Source organism: Acinonyx jubatus, chromosome B4, assembly GCF_027475565.1.
Source record: "Acinonyx jubatus isolate Ajub_Pintada_27869175 chromosome B4, VMU_Ajub_asm_v1.0, whole genome shotgun sequence".
NCBI lineage: Eukaryota > Metazoa > Chordata > Mammalia > Carnivora > Felidae > Acinonyx > Acinonyx jubatus.
In genome coordinates this window covers 41478556-41499849 of record NC_069387.1, presented here as the reverse complement: position 1 = coordinate 41499849, position 21294 = coordinate 41478556, and the positions used below count along the sequence as shown (strand labels likewise).

At 40.7% G+C, this 21294-nt stretch overlaps 1 protein-coding gene across 1 annotated transcript in view; it reads left to right on the top strand.

Annotated features, from left to right (window-relative positions):
* Nucleotides 1-21050, top strand: part of CD163 (CD163 molecule) — a 29497-nt gene extending 8447 nt beyond the window's left edge. Inside the window, 13 exon segments of the mRNA XM_015061346.3 lie at nucleotides 552-872; nucleotides 10716-11030; nucleotides 11129-11443; nucleotides 12031-12123; nucleotides 12206-12520; nucleotides 13566-13883; nucleotides 14591-14899; nucleotides 15258-15293; nucleotides 15495-15602; nucleotides 16875-16970; nucleotides 17835-17906; nucleotides 17909-17969; nucleotides 20840-21050. Of these exon segments, the coding sequence (XP_014916832.2) occupies nucleotides 552-872; nucleotides 10716-11030; nucleotides 11129-11443; nucleotides 12031-12123; nucleotides 12206-12520; nucleotides 13566-13883; nucleotides 14591-14899; nucleotides 15258-15293; nucleotides 15495-15602; nucleotides 16875-16970; nucleotides 17835-17906; nucleotides 17909-17969; nucleotides 20840-20846 (2366 nt within the window). The 3' untranslated portion in view covers nucleotides 20847-21050.
* Nucleotides 21051-21294: the final 244 nt, after the last annotated feature.

The window sequence follows — 21294 nt, the reverse complement described above, 5'->3', positions numbered from 1 at the left end:
GATGCAGGACTCGAACTCACAAACCTTGAGATCATGACCTGAGCCAAGGTCAGACGCTCAACTGACTGAGCCACCCAGGCGCCCCCCATTGACAATTTTTCTTAAACTTTGAACCTATAATCCTGTTTGTTTTTTCTTCTTATTTTTCTTTTTTTTTTTTATTTTTTTTAACGTTTATTTTTTTTTGAGACAGAGAGAGACAGAGCATGAACGGGGGAGGGTCACAGAGAGGGAGACACAGAATCCGAAACAGGCTCCAGGCCCTGAGCTGTCAGCACAGAGCCCGACGCGGGGCTCGAACTCACGGGCCGAGAGATCATGACCTGAGCCGAAGTCGGCCGCTTAACCGATTGAGCCACCCAGGCGCCCCCCTATAATCCTGTTTTTAACCAAAGTCATGGCCTCTACTGGCCATTAAAAAAGCGAGGGGATGGATAAGCCATAATTTCCAAATGCCTCACGGTATCTGGGAAGGAGCAAGGTAAAGAATATATCCTTTGGGAGCTAACCTCCATGTGTATCTGTGGCCTAAGTGTGTGCTTCTTTTGCAGATGGAACAGATCTGGAGCTAAGACTTGTAGGTGGAGGCAGCCGCTGTGCTGGGACAGTGGAGGTGGAAATTCAGAAACTGGTAGGGAAAGTGTGTGACAGAAACTGGGGACTGAAAGAAGCTGATGTGGTTTGCAGGCAGCTGGGATGTGGATCTGCTCTCAAAACATCCTATCAGAGTTATTCCAAAACCAAGGCAACAACAACATGGCTGTTTTTAGGCAGCTGTAATGGAAATGAAACTTCTTTCTGGGACTGCAAGAATTGGCAATGGGGTGGACTTAGCTGTGATCACTACGAGGAAGCTAAAGTTACTTGCTCAGGTAAGACTTTCTATCAACATGTGAAGAACGTGAATTTCAAGAGTGTAAATTTCCAGTAACAGCCTTGAAACTGATGAAAGACATCGGTCCCTAGGACTAGACATCACTCAAGCAACCAGAAAATATCTATCCCATTGCGCAAATTTCAGAGAAACTTGTCATTCATTTTGTACCTTGGTCGCAGGTTTGTTTTTATTTTTGTGTTTGCTTTTTGTCCATTTTAGCTTTTGAGTAATTTTTCTTTTTGTTTCTTTTTTTTTGTTTTTTGCTTTTGTTTTGATTTAAATTCTGATTAGTTAACATACAGTGTAATATTAGTTTCAAATGTACAAGTTAGTGATTCAATACTCACAGGGGTGCCTGGGTGTCTCAGTCAGTTAAGGGTCCTACTTTGGCTCAGGTCATGATCTCACAGTTCACGAGTTCAAGTTTGAGCCCCACGTTGGATTCTGTGCTGACAGCTCAGAGCATGGAGCCTGCTTCTGATTCTGTGTCTCCCTCTCTCTCTGCCCCTCCCCCACTCATTCTCAGTCTCTCTCTCTCTCTCAAAAATAAATTAAAACATTAAAAAAAATACTTACATACAACACCTGGTGCTCATCACAAGTGCCCTCCTTAATACCCATCATCCATTTAACCCATCCCCCTGCCCACCTCCTCTCTGGTAACCATCAATTTGTTCTCTGTAGTTAAGAGTCTGTTTCTTGGTTTCTCTCTCTCTCTCTCTCTTTCTCTCTTCTTTTCCTTTGTTTGTTGGTTAAGAAACAAAACAAAACAACTGAGTCATTTTTAAATCCGTAGAAATATGAAAAATTAAGAAGGATCAAAATTTTTAAGGTAGACCTTAAAAGTGTCTTTCATGGGAATGTCAACCAAATGATTTTTAAAAGTATGTGAAAAGTATGTGATTTTAAAAAGTAAAAGAAGGATTTTCTTCTCTCCGAATATTTTTGTGTGTTTCCCTGCAACCTCTTTTAAATGTTCCAAAATGAGCTGTGAGTTGGCCTGGCTTATGGATAATCTCTAGTATTTTATGCTAATCACATTTATACGAATGCTAACATTGTTGAAAAGTGGTGCCTTTTTAACAACTGTAGGGTAACATATTGCAGATATGGTAAAAGAAAGACTTCAGAGAAAGCAATGTAAGAACAAAACCATTGAACACATGGAGATCAAGTCATACGGTGCTGTGTGTCCACGAACCAATGGCTTTATTCCAGATACATCCTAACCTAGTTGTGCCCCTGGGTGGATTCCCTGATGTTACACAGTAGAAGTGTCTACTTCTATTTACATAGAAATTATCCTCTGACTGTAAAAAGACAGTTTTTTAAGATGCAAATTTGAGGATACATATCTGCTTTTCAATCATCCTTCTTTTCATTTTTTTTTTTTAATTTTTTTTTTAACGTTTATTTTTGGGACAGAGAGAGACAGAGCATGAACGGGGGAGGGTCAGAGAGAGAGGGAGACACAGAATCCGAAGCAGGCTCCAGGCTCTGAGCCATCAGCCCAGAGCCCGACGCGGCGCTCGAACTCACGGACCGCAAGATCGTGACCTGAGCTGAAGTCGGACGCTTAACCGACTGAGCCACCCAGGCGCCCCATTCTTTTCATTTTTAAAAAAGATTTCTGTAGGGTGCCTGGCGGCTCAGTTGGTCAAGGGTACAACTTCAGGTCAGATCATGATCTCACAGTTCTTGAGTTCAAGATTCAGCCCTGCATTAGGCTCTGTGCTGACAGCTCAGAGCCTGAAGCCTGTTTCAGATTCTGTGTCTCCCTCTGTCTCTCTGCCCCTCCCCTGCACAGACTCTGTCTCTCTGTCTCTCTCTCTCAAAAAAAAATAAACATTAAAAAAAAATTTTTTTAATATATATTCACATGGTTTACACTTCAAAATTAAAGTGTAAGCTCTTCCCAAATGCTATCCCCAGCTGTCCAATTCTACTCTACACAAACAAGTCATGTGGTTGGGGTATTTATATATTCTTTAGGAGATATTTTATGTAAATACAAACAAATCCATGTATAAGTTTCACCCCATTTTGTTGTTCAAATGGTGGCATATTAGGTAAATTGTTCTGTACCTTAGTATTCACTTCGTAAAGTATTTTGACCACAATTTTGTACCAATATTTAGAGACCTTTCTGAAATTACTTCTCTATCCAGGACATTTCTCTTCTGATCATTTATTATTGTATGATTTTATTTATGCTTTTAATTTCTTTTATTAGAGAAAGTGAGTGTGGTTTATTTAGCGTTTTTTTAATGAACTAGCATTTAGATTTTTTTTAATTAATCCTATTTTTGTTTTCTAATTCATTACAGTTTGCTTTTCTCTCTATAATTCCTTTCTGATTTCCTCCTAACTTAACTTCTTGAGTTCAGGGCTTGACTAATGTTGATTTTTTTCCTAGTTATTAATATAAATATGTGAGGTTATAGGTTTTTCACTGAGTATACCAGTGACTGTATCATATAATTGATGAATTGATGCTCTATGAATCTGGGACATAGATCTTCCTATGACTGTTATGTGGTCATTGTGAATTGTTCTTTTTAGTATTATAAAGTTTCCCCTTTCCTTTTTAAAATTTTTTTTAAATGTTTATTCATTTTTGAGAGACAGAGAGAGACAGAGCATGAGTGGGGGAGGGTTAGAGAGAGAGGGAGACACAGAATCTGAAGCAGGCTCCAGGCACTGAGCTGTCAGCACAGAACCCCACGTGGGACTCAAACCCATGAACCATGAGATCATGGCCTGAGCCAAAGTTGGACGCTTAACTGGCTGAGCCACCCAGGCACCCCTCCCCTTTTCTATGGTTAAACGATTTTTGTCCTGAATCAGAGTTGTCTGATGTTATTACCATCAGACTTGTCTGATGTTATTACCACAACTATTGCTTTATTTATTTTCAACCTTTATGAATCATTTTGTTCTAGGTGCATCACTTGTATTCATCATAGAATAATGATTTATTTTCCAAAAAAACTCTGATTGGATTACTTTTTAGAGATGGGAGATATATTTGACTTTAACTTTAGTCATATTATGCATTTTTATGTTGTCATATGATGTATACATAATATTTATTGTCATCATGCATTATGCTACAACTATGAACTATATTTCTCTATATAACTTTTTGGGGGGGACTTTGCCTGTGTTTGAGCATGTGTAAGCATATTCGTATGTCTGATTATTTTCTTCTATTTAATTTTTAAATCCTTTTATGTTTATTTTTGAGAGAGAGAGAGAGAGAGAGGGAGCAGGGGAGGGACAGAGAGAGAGGGAGACACAGAATCCTAAGCAGACTCCAGGCTCTGAGATGTCAGCACAGAGCCCAACATGCGGTTCAAACTCATGAACCATGAGATCATGACCTGAGTCAAAGTTGGACGCTCAACCAACTGAGCCACCCAGGAGCCCCTTCTATTTATTAATTTTTTAAGTTTATTCGTTTATTTTGAGAGAGAGAGAGAGAATGAGCAGGAGAGGGGTAGAAGGAGAGAGAGAATCCCAAGCAGGCTCCCCACTGCCAGCACAGAACCTTGAAGGGCTCGACCTCACGAACCATGAGATCTTGTCCTGAGCCAAAACCAAGCATTGGACACTCCACCGACTGAGTCACCAGGCGCCCCTGATAATTTTCTTCTAAATATTTTCCTATAATTGTATTTTGTATTAATTAGAATTAAGTTGGGCAGCATCCAACTTGGCCGAAAGAAAGCCAAATAAGAGTGGCTAAAGAAAAGCTTACTTTTTTTTCATTAAAATAAGTCAAATAGGTGGCACCTGGGTGGCTCAGCTGGTTAAGCGTCGGACTTTGGTTCAGGTCATGACCTCGCAGTGTGTAAGTTCGAGCCCCGAGTCGGGCCCTGTGCTGACAGCTCGGAGCCTGGAGCCTGCTTTGGATTCTGTGTCTCCCTCTCTCTTTCTGCCCCTCCCCCAATTTCTCAAAATAAACCTTAAGAATTTTTTAAGTAAGTCAAGTAGGTAAGCAGCTTAAGGCTGCTTGGGTGGTTCTGTGGTCACCAAGAAATAGCGAGAGTTGTTTTGCCGCAGTAATTACCAAACCTTATTGGTCAAGAAGAATGAGTTGCCCTGCAACTGACTGAGTTCCCTGGTAAGCGAATCTCATAGGCCAGGTCCTGCCCTCTGAAAAGTTGTCCTCTGTCCGCTGTCCTTCCTGGGCCCAGGTGCTCTTCTCCGGGCAGTTTCTCCTACGGGAGCTCTCCACGGTCATTGCTGAGTGCGGTTTGAAGGCTGAACACCTTTCACAATCCGCTTTCTGCTGATATTGGCTCAGGGGCCCTTGGATTGCTTTATGGGTTATCGTTCACAGAGGTCAGCTGTCCTCAAAGTCAGCAAAACAACTCTCCCCAAACTTAGTATGCTTCTGGTCTGTTTTCTTTCATCTAATGCTACGTGAAATACCCACAGTCAAGGAATATATTTACAAACTTTGAACTATGCTGTGAGCAGCCCGTTCCCCTTGATTTATTGGCCACTGCCCTAAGGTCATTTGAAACCAGGGGTCTGGGAGGAAAAACAGGACTTAAATCTTATCTTTGCTGATAGGCTCATTGTCTATGTATGTGGAGAATCAATTCTATTTTCTGCTAAGCCTACAGTTTTATCACCACCTCAGTTTGGGGGACAGGATACTTAGGGTTTGTTTTTTGTTTTTTGTTTTTTTTCGATCTTGCAAGTTCCAAATGATAGGCCTGTCAATTAATTATGCATTAGTAGCTGCAAGGAGAGCATGCCTCCTTCACAAAATTGGTATTTTTCTTTCTGTTTCTGCCTTGCTGTCTGGCTACGTCTAGTCTTGAGTTTTTCTCTCCCATAAATGCGGAAAAAGTGGCAAGGAGGATTTATGTCATGCCAACATTCTGATTTTGTTTTTTTTGTTTTTTGTTTTTTGTTGTTCTCTGATTACGTTCTCTGAGTTTTCGGCTTCAGCAAGGATGTGGTTTTCTTTTCAAGGTGACATTTGTCCAAATATCTTCCCTAGGATAACAAGACATTAGCTTTCCAGCCTATAACATCTGGGTTATTATATATTTTGTCCATCGATTCCATTCAACTGCATCCAAAATTTACCTCACTTACGGTAACATATTCTGAATTAGTTAGGGTTCTATGCAACTGCATGTGATAAAAATCCTGAGTAGCATAAATTTGCAGCGTGAAGTGGACCTCTTTGTTTCCAGGACTTTCTTTTCTTTCTTTCTTTCTTTCTTTCTTTCTTTCTTTCTCTTTCTTTCTTCTTTCTTTCTTTCTTTCTTTCTTTCTCTTTCTTCCTTCTTTCTTTCTTCTTTTTTCTTTCTCTTTCTTTCTCTTTCTTTCTTCTTTCTTTCTTCTTTCTTTCTTTTTTCTTTCTTCTTTCTTTCTTTCTTTCTTTCTTCCTTTCTTTCTTTCCTTCTTTCTTCTTTCTTTCTCCTTTCTTTCTTTCTTCCTTTCTTTTTGCTCGGTGCCAGGTGTGTTCACTGCTGTCTTTTGTAAATTCTTTTGTCATAATCATGTAGCTTTTGCAACCTCTTCTGCTGGCTTGGGGGCATAGGTCTTTAGCTCTCTTCTGGTTTTGCTAGAAACAGAATTTGTAATTTTGTGTCTTGATTTCTTGATACTTCCAGAAGATTTCCAGGGGGAACATCATGGAAACACTATGTCTCTGCCTGCCAAGTTCAAACTACAAATTCCATTATCTGTTTACATGCTTAAGAGTTCTTAGTTTTGTAGAGCACAGGGCTTTAGGGATGAAAAGGGCCAAAGAACTCAACAGGGTAGGAAGACTAGATAGATAAAGCAACAATTTATCTCTGATGCACAGTTTAGCAAAGCAGTCACAAACAGGTCTAGGAAATTTTGCTATAAAACTACTTTGAATCCTAAACATTTTGTCTGCGACAGCGGTTTGTGTGCTATAGTTTCCTAAAGTTTGAGAAATAGTTTTGATACTAGAGTGATTTAAACTTCTTCAGAGTCTGAAAAGGAATAAATGATAAAAATGTATTAATGCTTCTTAAAATCATATTGTGCATTTACCTATTATTACACAAAAGGAAGTATTTCTAACAAATTCTTTCTTATATTTGTTCTATGTGTCTTCATTTGAATACAGATTCAGTTACTTATGCCAGGGGAAAGTTTAAATTATTGATCAAAGGAGCTAAATCCAGGCACAGAAATCCAATTTACGGCTTTTATGTTAAAATGCAATCACAGGTTCAGCAGATAAGAAATCTCTTAAAGGAGTAAATCTTGACTATTCTAACCTTGTATGCAGATAAATAATATAAGGAAGCCAACTCATGGTGTAGATCAATGTGTTACTATCAGATTTATGGGGGAAAAAAAGCTAGAATGGAATCTCCAAGTCATTTCAGCATGGGAGAATTTCCCTTTGTCCAGAATTCAAAATTTTAGGAAAAAGGAAAAGAGGATATTTAAAGAAGGGACTTGCTTAGCAAGTTTTCGCCATGAAAGAGAAAATTGTTTCGTTTCATGTTTTGGTTGGTTTTTGCATTGGTCGTTATTTTATTTTGTTCGAGACGGATCCAGGTGAGAGAGAAAGAGGTTATAAGAAAGCTGAATTTGGCTCAATCTAGGAAACTGATTTTATTTAAAGGTTTAGGTCTGTCCAAAAGTGGGATGGGATCAGATGAATACCAGCTAATGATACCTTAGAGGAATTTCACGCTCAGATAATGATTTAACAAGAGGAAATTAAGGACTCAGCTCCAGAGTCTCTCATTATTTGTGGCGTAGAAGGACTATTTGCTTTATACTTGGGAACTGCGTTTAGAAAGCAACATGTTCTTCCACTCACATTAAGATAGAAACTCGCCTTGTACAGATTTAATGGATAAGTGGTGAAATTTTAACATGTTGGGTTGTTTTATACTGCCACAATACAGAATATAGTCAGATCTGAAACATTTTAGGAAATTGGCAAGTGCTGATAGGATATCTGTGTCACACTGAGAGTGATGTCAAGGGGTCACAAGAATGAGTGATCTTTGACAGCAGGCATTTCTAAAAGAAGTATGCTCTTTAGAAGGTCCAATTTCAAATACACTTCCTTTCTTTAAAAAATAAATTAAGGGGTGCCCGGGTGGCTCAGTCGGTTAAGCGGCCGACTTCGGCTCAGGTCATGATCTCGCGGTCCGTGAGTTCAAGCCCCGTGTCGGGCTCTGTGCTGACAGCTCAGAGCCTGGAGCCTGTTTCAGATTCTGTGTCTCCCTCTCTCTCTGACCCTCCCCCGTTCATGCTCTGTCTCTCTCTGTCTCAAAAATAAACGTTAAAAAAAAATTTTTTTTTAAATAAAAAAAATAAAGGGAATAGTTTGTATCTCCCAAATAATTTGAATCAGTTTCGAGTGTGCCAAAAGAAACCCCTACCTTGATGATTGGACTCCTCAACTTGGTAAAGAGAATCCTTAAAGCCTGAGCTCCATTTCTTTAGCTTAATTTCTGGTGTATCTTTTCTTTACGTTTTTCAATCCCACTCATACTGAATTATTCATAATTCCTCAATTACACTGTGCTGTTTCATGACTGTATCCTTTAGATGCAGATTCACACACTGTTTACTTGTTAAATTCTGTATCTTCTTATTTCAAAACTCAGTTCTGACTTATGGCACTCTCTATAGTTTTCGTACCGATCCCCAAACAGAGCTGGTGACACCTTCATTTGCTAGTTTTGTACTAACATATATTTTTAGTTTTGGACCCATCATTCTATGAACATGTATACGTATATCTTCTGCTAAACTGTGTGTTCTTGGGGGCGAGGGCGATCGGTAAGAAACTGAGCAACCTTGAAAAGAAGTAGCTTTTTCCCAGGTACATAGGTTGGGAAATATAGACGGAGAAGTTTCTGCAGAGGCACAGAAGCGTGGCATGACCAGGCTTCTTTAAGGCTGGGGCAACAGGTATGATTGATAGAGTAATAGATACGAAAGCCTTCAAGGTGACGTCATAAAGCATTTTAAAGTTTGCGAAGAAATTGGTATTTATCATCTCTCTTTAATTTTAACAGATGGCTGCCATTAGGGAATCTCCCAAAGCTCTCTGTATTTCCATTCCCTCAAAAGAAAAGTGATTAGTAATTAATGCTACTTACTTCGCAGGAATTACCCAGTGAGTGATCAACACGTGTTAACTGCTGTGGTTATGATTGGTAGTAGTAGATAGTAGTAGTATTTATTCGCACTGACGGACTGAACTGTGACCGACAGTTTAGGCCACACAAATGCCTAAAACGTTGTAGGCACTTAACACTATTTGTTGAAAGGATAAACTGTTGTATAAGTAGCAAAGAAACATTGTCTTGAAGACAAAGAAATCATGTGAAAATACTTGAAATGTTATAACGCATCTGTGATCGTGGCATAAATGTATTAGAAAGAGGGCTCGGAAAAAGGAGATTATTCAGGAAGCCATTGCAAAGGTCTACGTGACATGGTAACAAATTATGTTAAAGTAGTAGCAACAGATGTGGAGGACTGACAGACCTCAATGATTTTCCACATGTGCAGCATACCGTGAGGGGCCATATTCTAGGCTCTGGAACATACTGCCTGGATCAAATCCTGGCCTTTCACTAACTCCTTACGTGACTGTTGCAAATTACTACACGTCTCTGTTTCAGTTACGTTGTTTGTAAAATTGGGATGATATTAATAATTATCCCCTTAGGGATTGATCCTTAAGGATTATATGGAGTGGTGTTTGTTCAGTACTTAGTAAAGTGCTACATAGAAAGGCTCTCGTTTAATGTTCAGTACTATGACTGTGACCATTGTTTATGAGATAAATTAGATAAAGAAGTTGTTGGATTTTAGGTGATGCTCTCTCTCTCTTTTTTTTTTTTAAGTGTATTTATTTATTTTGAAAGAGAGAGAGAGTGAGCAGGGAGGGGCAGAGAGAGAGGGAGACAGAGAATTCCAAGTAGGCTCAACACTGGGCTTAAACTCATGAACCATCAGATCGTGACCTGAGCCAAAATCAACAGTCAGACACTTAACCAACTGAGCCACCCAGGTGCCCCTTCAAGTGATTTTAATTTGGTTTGGATTGCATTAATTGAGCAAAGAATACTTACTGTGTTCCTGTCAGTGCAGTAATTCACTCACTTTTGAGCCCATCATGTTCTGATGTCCAAGAAGATATGTTTATGAACATAAATTTAAAGAGAAACATACGGATGAAAACATATGTATGGGCAGTTAAGGGAAGGTGAGAGAATGGAGGATAGAACCTTGGTCAGGGAAAGCGTGAAAGGTTCTCATAAAGCAGGTCAGGCAGGAAAGAAAACAGGAGAAAGGAGCATGTCATGTGTCAAGCGTAACATATAGCAAAGGGAAGAAGAAATCCCACGATTGGTTTGAAAACAGGAAGTATATTGCAACACTTTACATAGAACCATTCAGAGAGATCAGGCCACCACCAGACTGCAGTGGGTAGAGATCTGAGTATATGGCTAAATAATACAAAAAGATACACAGTATCTAATACAAAAAGAAGATACACAGTATCTATGGTCTTCGGTGTTATGAATAACGTATATAAAATATTGAAAGGAAAGAGCTATCATGCTTCTGGGAATGGTTGATTCCAAGAGACAAAGTTCTAAAAATTCTCTCAGGTACGTTGGTCCAATGAGGAATGGGGAGATCTAGAATTCACTATGCCCAACTGTAGGCAGAACAGCCAAGGGGGACAAGTATGGTAAAATCATTAAACACCCTAGCCTCCCTTTTCTAACCCCATCACGAAGGAAAATCTGGGAGTGATGTCATTTCTCACTGAAATACTATTATTTTTCAGCCCACAGGGAACCCAGACTAGTTGGAGGGGATATTCCCTGCTCCGGTCGTGTGGAAGTGAAACATGGCGACACATGGGGCACCGTCTGCGATTCTGACTTCTCTCTGGAAGCTGCCAGTGTGCTGTGCAGAGAATTACAATGTGGAACAGTCACCTCAATCTTAGGGGGAGCTCACTTTGGAGAAGGCAACGGACAGATCTGGGCTGAAGAATTCCAGTGTGAGGGACACGAGTCCCATCTTTCACTCTGCTCAGTAGCCTCCCGTCCAGATGGGACTTGCGGCCACAGCAGGGATGTTGGAGTCGTCTGCTCGAGTGAGACCCAGAGGACATGTTCAGTTTGTTCCCGTACTGCCAAGAGGGTGGGATGAGGTCATCACAGACATCTTTTTAAAAGTCCCGTCTCCTTCCAGGATACACGGAGATCCGCTTGGTGAATGGCAAGTCCCCATGTGAGGGAAGAGTGGAGCTCAAGATACTTGGGACCTGGGGATCCCTCTGCAACTCTCACTGGGACATGGAAGATGCCCACGTTTTTTGCCAGCAGCTCAAATGTGGAGTTGCCCTTTCTACCCCAAGAGGAGCGCAGTTTGGGAAAGGAAGTGGTCAGATCTGGCGGCACATGTTTCACTGCACCGGGACCGAGCAGCACATGGGAGATTGTCCGGTAACTGCTCTGGGTGCATCGCTCTGTTCTGCTGGACAAGTGGCCTCTGTAATCTGCTCAGGTAAGAGGATGGACAGCTGGTGACGAGCTTTTCCCGTGGTGGCGTGCCTTAGAGGCAGGTGTACCTGTAGGGGAAAAGGACAAAAATAACAGGGCATGCTCTATTTCAAAGGATCATGAGAAGTGTGCCAGAATATTAATCTCCTGTGTCTTTTAAAAAATATATTTTTTATGTTTTTATTTTATTTTTGAGAGAGAGAGAGAGATCACGAGCAGGGAAGGGGCAGGGAGGGAGGGAGACACAGAATCAGAAGCAGGCTCCAGGCTCTGAGCTGTCGGCCCAGAGCCTGACGTGGGGCTCGAACTCACAGAGGGCTCATGACCTGAGCAGAAGTCAGACGCTTAACCGACTGAGCCACCCAGGCACCTCTCTCCTGTGTCTTTTTAGAAAGAAAGGAAACTTAATTTTCACAGACCTCATCATTACCCAGCGCTTACCACATGCTGGCTTTTTCAAAGCACCTGATTCATTCCCCCCCCCCCCACCCCGGTTGGCCCACCACCTTCCTGTTTGTTCTCAGCTCATCTGTCCCCTCCCTTCCTTACCCTTTTTGTATCTTGTATAACTGAGCAGTTTGGTGTTTGCAGGAAATCAGAGTCAGACACTATCCCCGTGCAATTCATCATCTCCGGACCCAACGAGACCTACCATTCCAGACCCCAGTGCTGTTGCTTGCATAGGTGAGAATCAGTGACCAAGCTATAAAAAATGATCTCAAGCCTTAAGAATGTGTTTTATTAATACTTTATTTTCCCTTTCCAGGGAGCGGTCAACTTCGCCTGGCAAATGGAAGCGGTCGCTGTGCTGGGAGAATAGAGATCTACCACCAGGGCTCCTGGGGCACAATCTGTGATGACAGCTGGGACCTGAGTGACGCCCACGTGGTGTGCAAGCAGCTGGGCTGCGGAGTGGCCATTAACGCAACTGGCTCTGCTCATTTTGGGGAAGGAACGGGGCCCATCTTGCTGGACGAGGTGAACTGTAATGGAAAAGAAACTCATATTTGGCAATGTCGTTCACACGGCTGGGGACACCATAACTGCAGGCATAAGGAAGATGCAGGGGTTATCTGCTCGGGTGAGTTCTGCACATAAGCTCTGGTCACAATTACATAAGAAAGGACGGGGGGTGGGTGGGGGAGCAAAGTGTAGTGAGGGATATTAATCTGAGGGAATCCTGAAAAGCAGGTTCAGAGGCAAGGTAGTATAACCTCAGAAGCGAAAAATACAGAAATAAGCTTGCCCATCATGAACATGACCCCAAAACTATTATCGAGAAGCCCTTTTATAAGTATATGTGGAGCTTCCTATCACTGTCTAAAGAAATCGATTAAAAGGGACAGGAAGAAATACACCCAGCACTCCGTTCTACAGAGCAAAAGATAATTATTATACCCAAGTAATTTTTCATGATAGCCAAATGAACTTTACTTGTCACAGGAGCAAAAATTATCATAAGAGGCCACTGCCTTTATTGCATATACATGGCGAGCTTTAGAAACTACTGTGAAGCAGAAAAACGGAGTCCGTCGTAATGTATTGGGGAAAACAAAACTATGACTCACTTAGGGAAGTGAAAAGTCCCATACGCGTTTAATGACATAACCTGGTAGAGGACATACACAGCCGACTGTGAAGAGTCAGAAAAGGAAATATTTCATTTCAGGGTCAGGTACACAACATCGGCTGTAGTGCCTGAGTGTCTCCCTAAAATTTGCCAAGAGAGCTGCAAAAAGAAGGCTAATGAAATAAAGTCTTCAGGCTAACATTGCAGTCATTTAGGGAGAAGAATCCAAACTGTGTAACGGATAGAGACGTCTCTGAGCTCTTGATTAAGACTGAGAAATCAATTTCGAATCGTCGGAGGCATTCTAAAGAGTTCCTTAAGTACAAAACTCCATACTAGAAAAACCGTAAGCCGTATACCTAACTATACTGTATTTAGTCTAGAAAATACTGTATTTTACCAAAATCGACTGAAGCATCCAGAAGTTACGAAAGAATTACTGGTAGTTGACATTTCATACCTATTTTTAAAGCTGTGCTCACCTTAGAATAAAGGGAGGGAGTCCTCTGAGCCTTCAGAGAAAACGGGAAACTACTAACTCTGTGTTTTACCCCAGAGTTCATGTCTCTGAGACTGACGGATGAAACCAGCAGAGACCCCTGTGCGGGGCGTCTGGAAGTTTTCTACAATGGAGCTTGGGGCAGCGTTGGCAAGAGTAATATGTCGGCAACTACTGTGGCGGTGGTATGCAGACAACTGGGCTGTGCGGACAGAGGGACCATCAGCCCTGCATCTCTGGACACGTCGTCCAGGCACATGTGGGTGGACAACATTCAGTGTCCGAAAGGACCCGACACATTATGGCAGTGCCCGTCTTCTCCATGGAAACAGAGACCGGCCAGCCCTTCAGAGGAGACCTGGATCACGTGTGCTAGTGAGTACCCGCCAGCCTGGATGAAAACTCTATATTCTAATTCCCACTCGCCTCTTCGGGTCTCACGAAGTAGGCCTGAATGACCTCTGGTGACAATTCTACCCGGATGGCTAATCGGTTTCATTTCATTTGGCCGATAGGTATTCAGGATCGGGGATTATTTTTCCAAAAAGCGTGACACGCCCTGTGGTCTTCTTTAAAGTTTATTCGGTTGCTTTCTCTGAGAATGAATGAGGAGCACGGAATACGTAATTCAGTATTTGACTCGTGAACAGTCTACCTTCCCTTTCCCACTTTTCTTTCAAATATTTTCTTGCTCTACTCATGTAAGAAGGGAAGCCGTCAAAGAGACCAGTGCTGAGGTATTTTGCCATGCCATTCTCTATCTACTTAAACTGGAAGAGATTTTTTTTTTTATGTACCTGTCTCCTAAACCCTTTCTCCTTGAGAGAAATTAACATTATGCAATGTTCATTTTGTTCATTTCACATTTCCTGAGTGGCAGGCATGAAATGCACCCAGTTTGCTGAAAAGACACAGAGTTTCAAAAAGGATAGGTTTTGTTAAAATATATTTTTAAATGCAGATTAAATAAGTAAAGTATTCAAATAGAGATTTAAAAAGAATTTAAAATCTCTCTTTTCGCCTGTGACCTCTTGGAAGTTTTTGTGTTCTCAGAAATGATCTGGGTGTCTCTGACTTTTCAGACAAGATAAGACTGCAGGAAGGAAGCTCTAATTGTTCTGGACGCGTGGAGCTCTGGCATGGAGGTTCCTGGGGGACGGTGTGTGATGACTCCTGGGACCTTGAAGATGCGCAGGTGGTGTGTCGACAGTTGGGCTGTGGCCCAGCTTTAGAGGCCCTAAAAGAGGCAGCATGTGGTCAGGGGACGGGGCCCATATGGCTCAATGAAGTCAAGTGCAAAGGAAATGAATCTTCCTTGTGGGATTGTCCTGCCAAAGCCTGGGGGCACAGCGACTGTGGGCACAAAGAAGATGCTGCTGTGAGATGCTCAGGTGAGTATCTGGAGCCTGGACTAAGTGTGGAATCCCTGGCAGCAAAAAGGGGGTGGGCAGTGAAGCGCACTGTGCAAAGACTAGACGCATCAACCCAGGGAATCTAGTAGGAAGAGAATCATGATGCTTCCAATCTGAAGGAATGAAGAAAACATTTGTGGTTGTACATTGGCTTCACCAAAGGAAGAGCATGTAACTATATGTATCTCTGTACGGAAGGAATGAAAACAAGGGGACCCTGGTATTAGGTGGGAAGAGTAATTTACTTGGTTGCCGGGCACCAAAGGCTCACATAGGAAATAGAAATATTTGTTCTACATATTACTCCCCAAAGTGAGTCTTCTCTTTTCTCCTGCAGAAATCGCCGTGGCCCAGAGATCATCAACGGCTGCAGGTATATCATGGGGTTTATGAGCCTGGGTCCAATTGCCTGTGTTATTTAGAATCTTTTCTGCCAAGAGACTTTAGGTCAGAGGTAGTTCTGAGGATCTGAGGTGTACTTTGGCAATCCTGTATTTCAGAGAAGGATGGTACTAGAGATCTGGGTCCTCCAGCTAAGACACGATCGTCTCTTGTGATACTTCCTTGCCCTTAGGTCGCTCATCGCTTGTCGTATTTGGGATCCTTGGCCTCATTCTGTTGGCCTTTCTCGTTGCTCTCCTCTTGTGGATTCAGAAGCGAAGACGGCGACAGCGGCTCACAGGTATCAGCCAAATTATGGTCTTTCTCATGTCTCTATGGGATTGAAGCTTCTTGGGATAAAATACTTATTATCTCAGTATATATCCATAGTAGACGCAAGGATATGCATATTAGACTCAAGTATAAAACAGCCAAAAGGATGGAATCTAGAAGAGATTTAGGCAGCTTCTCAAACAGAGGGAACAAGATTTCAGAGGAGACAGGGGTTTGGGCTGTTTGATGATTTCTGCATTCTATCTGTATGCTAATTGGGACATTCTAGAATTGATAGTTTGGGATGAATATGCTTATATGGTTTAGGAGGAATCCTTTCTTGCCCAAATACTTATTTGCTGTCACTATGTAGTTCTTATTAATTTTACTGTTCAGTGAAGCAACGTGCTAGGCTCTGGAGATACAGACATCGATAGTCAAGTGTTTTTGTCTCCATGGCATCTCAAGTCTAGTGGAAGAGATATTCATGCAGACAAATAAGGTGCAATGTGATAGTGCACAGTAAGATGGATAAGGAAAAAAGTGGCACAGAAAAGGCAGTAATTAACTGGAGGGGCAAGGGGAGAATCGGAGGCTTCTAAGAGGCTCATTCTGAAAATCAAGTTCAAAGAACTGGGTCAGGTGCTTCATAGGGAAAGAGAAAAAATATGTACAAGGGTGGAGAAGCTTAAAGGATGGGCATATATGCTGTTTTGAGGGGAAGTAAAAGTTGGGTTGCAGGAGAGAAGCTGCCGGTAAGTCGGTAGAAGGAGGAGGAACAGAGTATGTAGTCGTGTACTCCGTGGTAAGAAGATTAATAGTCAAAGAATACTATGTGTGTGTGTGTTGGGGAGGGGGTGAAGTAGTCAAGCTGTTTTTCAGAAAGTTCTGTTTGATGACAGGATGTATGAGGGGTTGAAGGAAGACCATGTTATTGACCAGGGTAGCATTTCGAAATCGTTCAGATGGAAAATGACAGGGGCTTTAGTGAGAATGGAGAGAAGAGGAGAGATTTTAGAGAGATTTTTTTTTTTTTAAAGCTCTGATGAGTTAGAGAAGACCACTGCCTGCCTTAGGGGAAGAAACTGGGAAGTCAGGCGATGGCTATAGGGGAGGTTTCGCCTCCTCCTATTGACTTTAATCATGGCCTTGTAAGGGAAAAGCTTGGTAGTAGAACGGATGGAAACAAGACAAGGGCATGGGTAAAGATTCAGTACGTTTGCATTGCTGCGGAAAAGCACTGGTAAGGAGGGCGACTTTTATTACGAGCTGATCCCTAACCTAGGGCCTCTGTTGGCAGTTTCCTTGAGAGGAGAGAATTCTGTCCACCAAATTCAATACCGGGAGATGAATTCTTGTCTGAAAGCCGATGATCTGGACGTGCTGACTGCCTCAGGTCTGTGGGTTCTTTGAGGGTTCTTTGAGGGTCTGTAGCCCTGGGGTTCAGACGGGTAGCTACAATTACAGTGGAGGCATTCCACTGTGCACAGCAGTGGAAAGGAATCTCGAACATGGAATAGGAAGTTATGATGCACAAAAGGAAGAGAGGCAGAAATGAACGACAGATTACTCTTGGAGAACATAAGAATTGCAACCGTGCAATCTGGCTTAGAGATCTATGATTATGTCTGATGGAGGGACAGGGAACCATGTAAGAAGCATATTATGACTTGGACCTCATCTTCTTGAAACAGAAACTAATCTTCTAAAGGGTGGTTTCACTCGTCACGTCTCTCATAATTTCTTGCCTTCTTACCTCCTGCTGCTTTCCTTTCTCTTACTTGCTATTTATTATATTTCCCCCTAAAAGTCTGAAAGCTTAAAATTTCTGTATCTTTATCCCATAGAAGCCATCACTATTCACAGGATTACTCTGATTTCCCATTACATGATTCTTCTTTCTTTGTCCTCCAACTTCTGCTTAGTGACAGTGCATGAATTCTGTCTCTGGGCGGCAGAATTCTGCTGGGTTGGAAGAAATCTCTCCACACTCACTTTCTCCACAAACACTCAACACCTTCTCAGTATTCCTTACCATCTGACAAGGGCCCACATCACTTCTTCAATCCCAGGGACTTGGTATTTGCTGCAGCTGTGTCAGGAAAACATGTACAAGGCCTGGGAAAGACTTTCTGTGCCCCTTAAATCACACTTGGTTGCCTTCCTAATTGTGGGCAATGTGTTTAGATGTTCAAAGAGCTGCTAAGGCACTTGCGGGGAGGTCTGATTTATTTCCCAGTAATTATTTTCTTCCTTTCAGAAAATCCCAATGAGTCAGATGATTTTAGTGATGCTGGGCTAATTTCTGTGTCTAAATCTCTTCCTGTTTCTGGATGAAAAAGAAGACCATTCTGAGGTGCACTGAAAAGGAAAATGGGAATTATAACCCAGGGAGGTGAGTGAGGAGAATTTATTCAGTGTTGTTCAAAACAGGTACATTTTGTTTTTGAAAGTTGAGAACTCCTCTGGTATTAGGAAAAAAGAATATATATACACGTTTCCATATATATTAATATATATGTATATCCACTTTCGGAATATATAACAGCTCTTTACAGATGTGACTCATTTTTTTGTTTATTTATTTCTGAGACAGAGACAGAGCATGAGTGGGGGAGGGGCAGAGAGCGAGGGAGGCAGAGAATCAGAAGCAGGCTCCAGGCTCTGAGCTGTCAGCACAGAGCCTGACGCGGGGCTCGAACTCACAAACCATGAGGTCATGACCTGAGCCGAAGTCGGTCACTCAACCGACTGAGCCACCCAGGCACCCTGATGTGACTCTTGGCCAACTCTTAGTTGTATATTCTAAGCAATAACAATGGTAGATCATAGAGTTAAGGAGGAACTGTGTAAATTAGTATGAAAAAATCTTTTCAAGATATTATAAGGGTCATTTGGGGAAAGAGAAAAGACTTATGTCAACACTTGTATAATGTTATGTTATGGTAAAGGTAGTATAAGATGCCTGTAAGAATACAGAAAGTTTTCCTAAGAAAGTTTGAGATTCTGAGGAAGATGTGACACTCAAGGGAAATATCAGATGATTGAAAGATCGACAACTTTAGGGCAAGGACATAGCATGTACAAAATATGGAGGCATAAAAAAGAACCACATCTTTGGGGAACAATAAGAAGTTTTTCCTTCCAAAATATGTATTGAACAGGGGCATCTGGCTGGCTCATTCGGTAGAGCATGCAACTCTTGATCTCAGGGTTGTTAGTTTGTGCCCCACGTTCGGTGTAGAGATTACTTAAAAATAAAAATCTTTGAAAACATATGTATCGAACGTGTTTGTGGTGACAAATGGTGTTCTGAGCACTGAAGACACATAACTAAAAGATACTGTTGACAAAGACACGATCGTTTAATGCAAATCTTGCAGTCTACCTGAGAGAGAGGAAGTGGTGAGAATCAAAGCAGAAAGGTTGCGTAGACCCCTTATTATAGGGATAATGGGCGGCTTTGCCTGCTCCTGTTAGGGAGGCAGTGAACTTTGAAAAATGAAGCTGGGGCAAGACACAATCAGGTTTACATTTTATAATTTGCTTTTCATGCAGGAAGTGTAACAAGGGAAAAGAGTGAATAGACAAGAAATTTGTTAAGTTATACATCAAAAAGAAAAATGGTGAAATGAGATAGTGGAGAGATTTTCTATCTTTAAAAAAAACTATTTTGGGGGGACTATACATTTAGAAATTATATATAGCAAAAGTATTGTTTTGTTGTGGAAATAAATACAGACTGAGACACAGGATTAAAGTCGGAACTCTTAAAAGTATAAAAATGTAAAGTGTCAAATCATTTATGTACATATATACACATAGAAGCTAATAAATTATATATAGCATTAAAAGGATACATATATATACAGTAAAACCTTGGATTGCAAGTTACTTGTTCTGTGAGTGCTCCGCAAGATGAGCAAACATTTTTAATAAGTTTTAACTTGATAAACAAGCGATGTCTTGCAATGAGTAGTACGCGATGCCGAAAGTCACATGGTCACAATGAGCCAATGGTTCATGAAATTCGCTTTGATCTACAAGTGCTTTGGATTACAAGCATGTTTCTAGAACGAATTATGCTTGCAAACCAAGGTGTAACTACATATATATATATATATATATATATATATATGTAGTATATGTAGTATACATATAGACAGAGAGAGAGAGAGTAGATAGATAGATCTCTCTATCTATATACATATATCTTAACAATTGTTAAAGGATAGCATGTGATAGATCACTCGGCAAAGCTATGAAAACACAACTCACACAGAATGAATTTTGAGTGACACCTAGACATTTACAAATGCTCTAGTTCACCAGTATGTCTGGGAGGTTCCAATTACAATTAACACTGAGATATCACTTTATATAAAACAGGCCACCAAAAATTTAAAACAGCGCCAATATTGCTGGTGGGAATACAGAGAAAATTTTAGACACTGCTATTGGAAATGAGAGGTGTGATAGCTTTTGCCGAAAGCAACCTAAAAAATGTCTCTTAATCATTTTTTAAACGCTTCACATCCTTTCATACAGAACTTCTCCCACTGAGAACTTCATCCATGCAGATGAAGCCACTAGTATGTAAGAGCTCACATATAATGATTCCTTTCCACAGCATTGTTAGTAATGGCAAAAAGCTGGAAAAAGTGAATGACAGTGACCTAGTGGCTAGAAAATTATGGTGCAGCCAGTTGAAAAAGGAAAAATCATCCACAAACGGCAATATCATTCCATTTATGTGCTCATGTTATCAAATATAATTAAATATGTTTACATCTATAAGATTACATGTATGTGTATATATGTATAGAGAAACATTAAAATCTAATAACATTATTAGATTAAGACTACAAATGCCTTTTGATTTATAATCTTGAACATAGGAATATTATTCTGATGTAATGAATAATCATTAAACTACTTTTTCCTTAAAGCGTAATCACTGCTGAAGCACTGTTTCAGAATTACATGGGGATGCTTGTAAAAATGGTATTTTGGTATACATCATAGTTTTATGAAAAAGGCATCATTCTTGGGCACACTGAAGTTTGCAGATCACTACGTTTAAGTTTTCTGTTCAGGAAAGTAGCATGCTGTTTAATACATGTGAGTTTGTGTGTGTGTGTGTGTGTTTTGTGCACACACACATGCATGCGGTAATAGAACACATTAGATTACATTATAATGGAATTCCTTACAAGTGTGTATGAAGAGGAAAATAACAGTTTTTCATGTATGGGTTTTGTTCAGCCTTTAAGACACCTTGATGAAGAAGACCTGAACTATTGAATAGAGCAAGAATCCCCCTCGTCCACTGAAGATTACAGTACGTTCCTGTATCTCCTCGTATCCCAAAGAAGGCTGCTGAATTTGTAAAAATTAAATTGGTGAATGTAACTATTCAAAGCTGTTTATAAGACTGTCAAAGGGATTAAATAAAAAGGAATATTGCTAATTTGAATTTGTCTTAACTTCCTGGTCTTGATTTTATGAATTTCTGAGTAGGCTTTCTGATTTTTTTAGGGGTTTGATAAATGTAACATGATGTCTTTTCATTTGAAAATGTTTTCATTTGCATATATGTTTTTTCTAGTTTGGTTTAAATAATAATTTTTCTTCGTATTACCAAATCAAAACAAATTTGTTTTTCTTTAGTTTTTTTTTCAAATTTTTATTTAAATTGTAGTTAGTTAACATATAGTGTA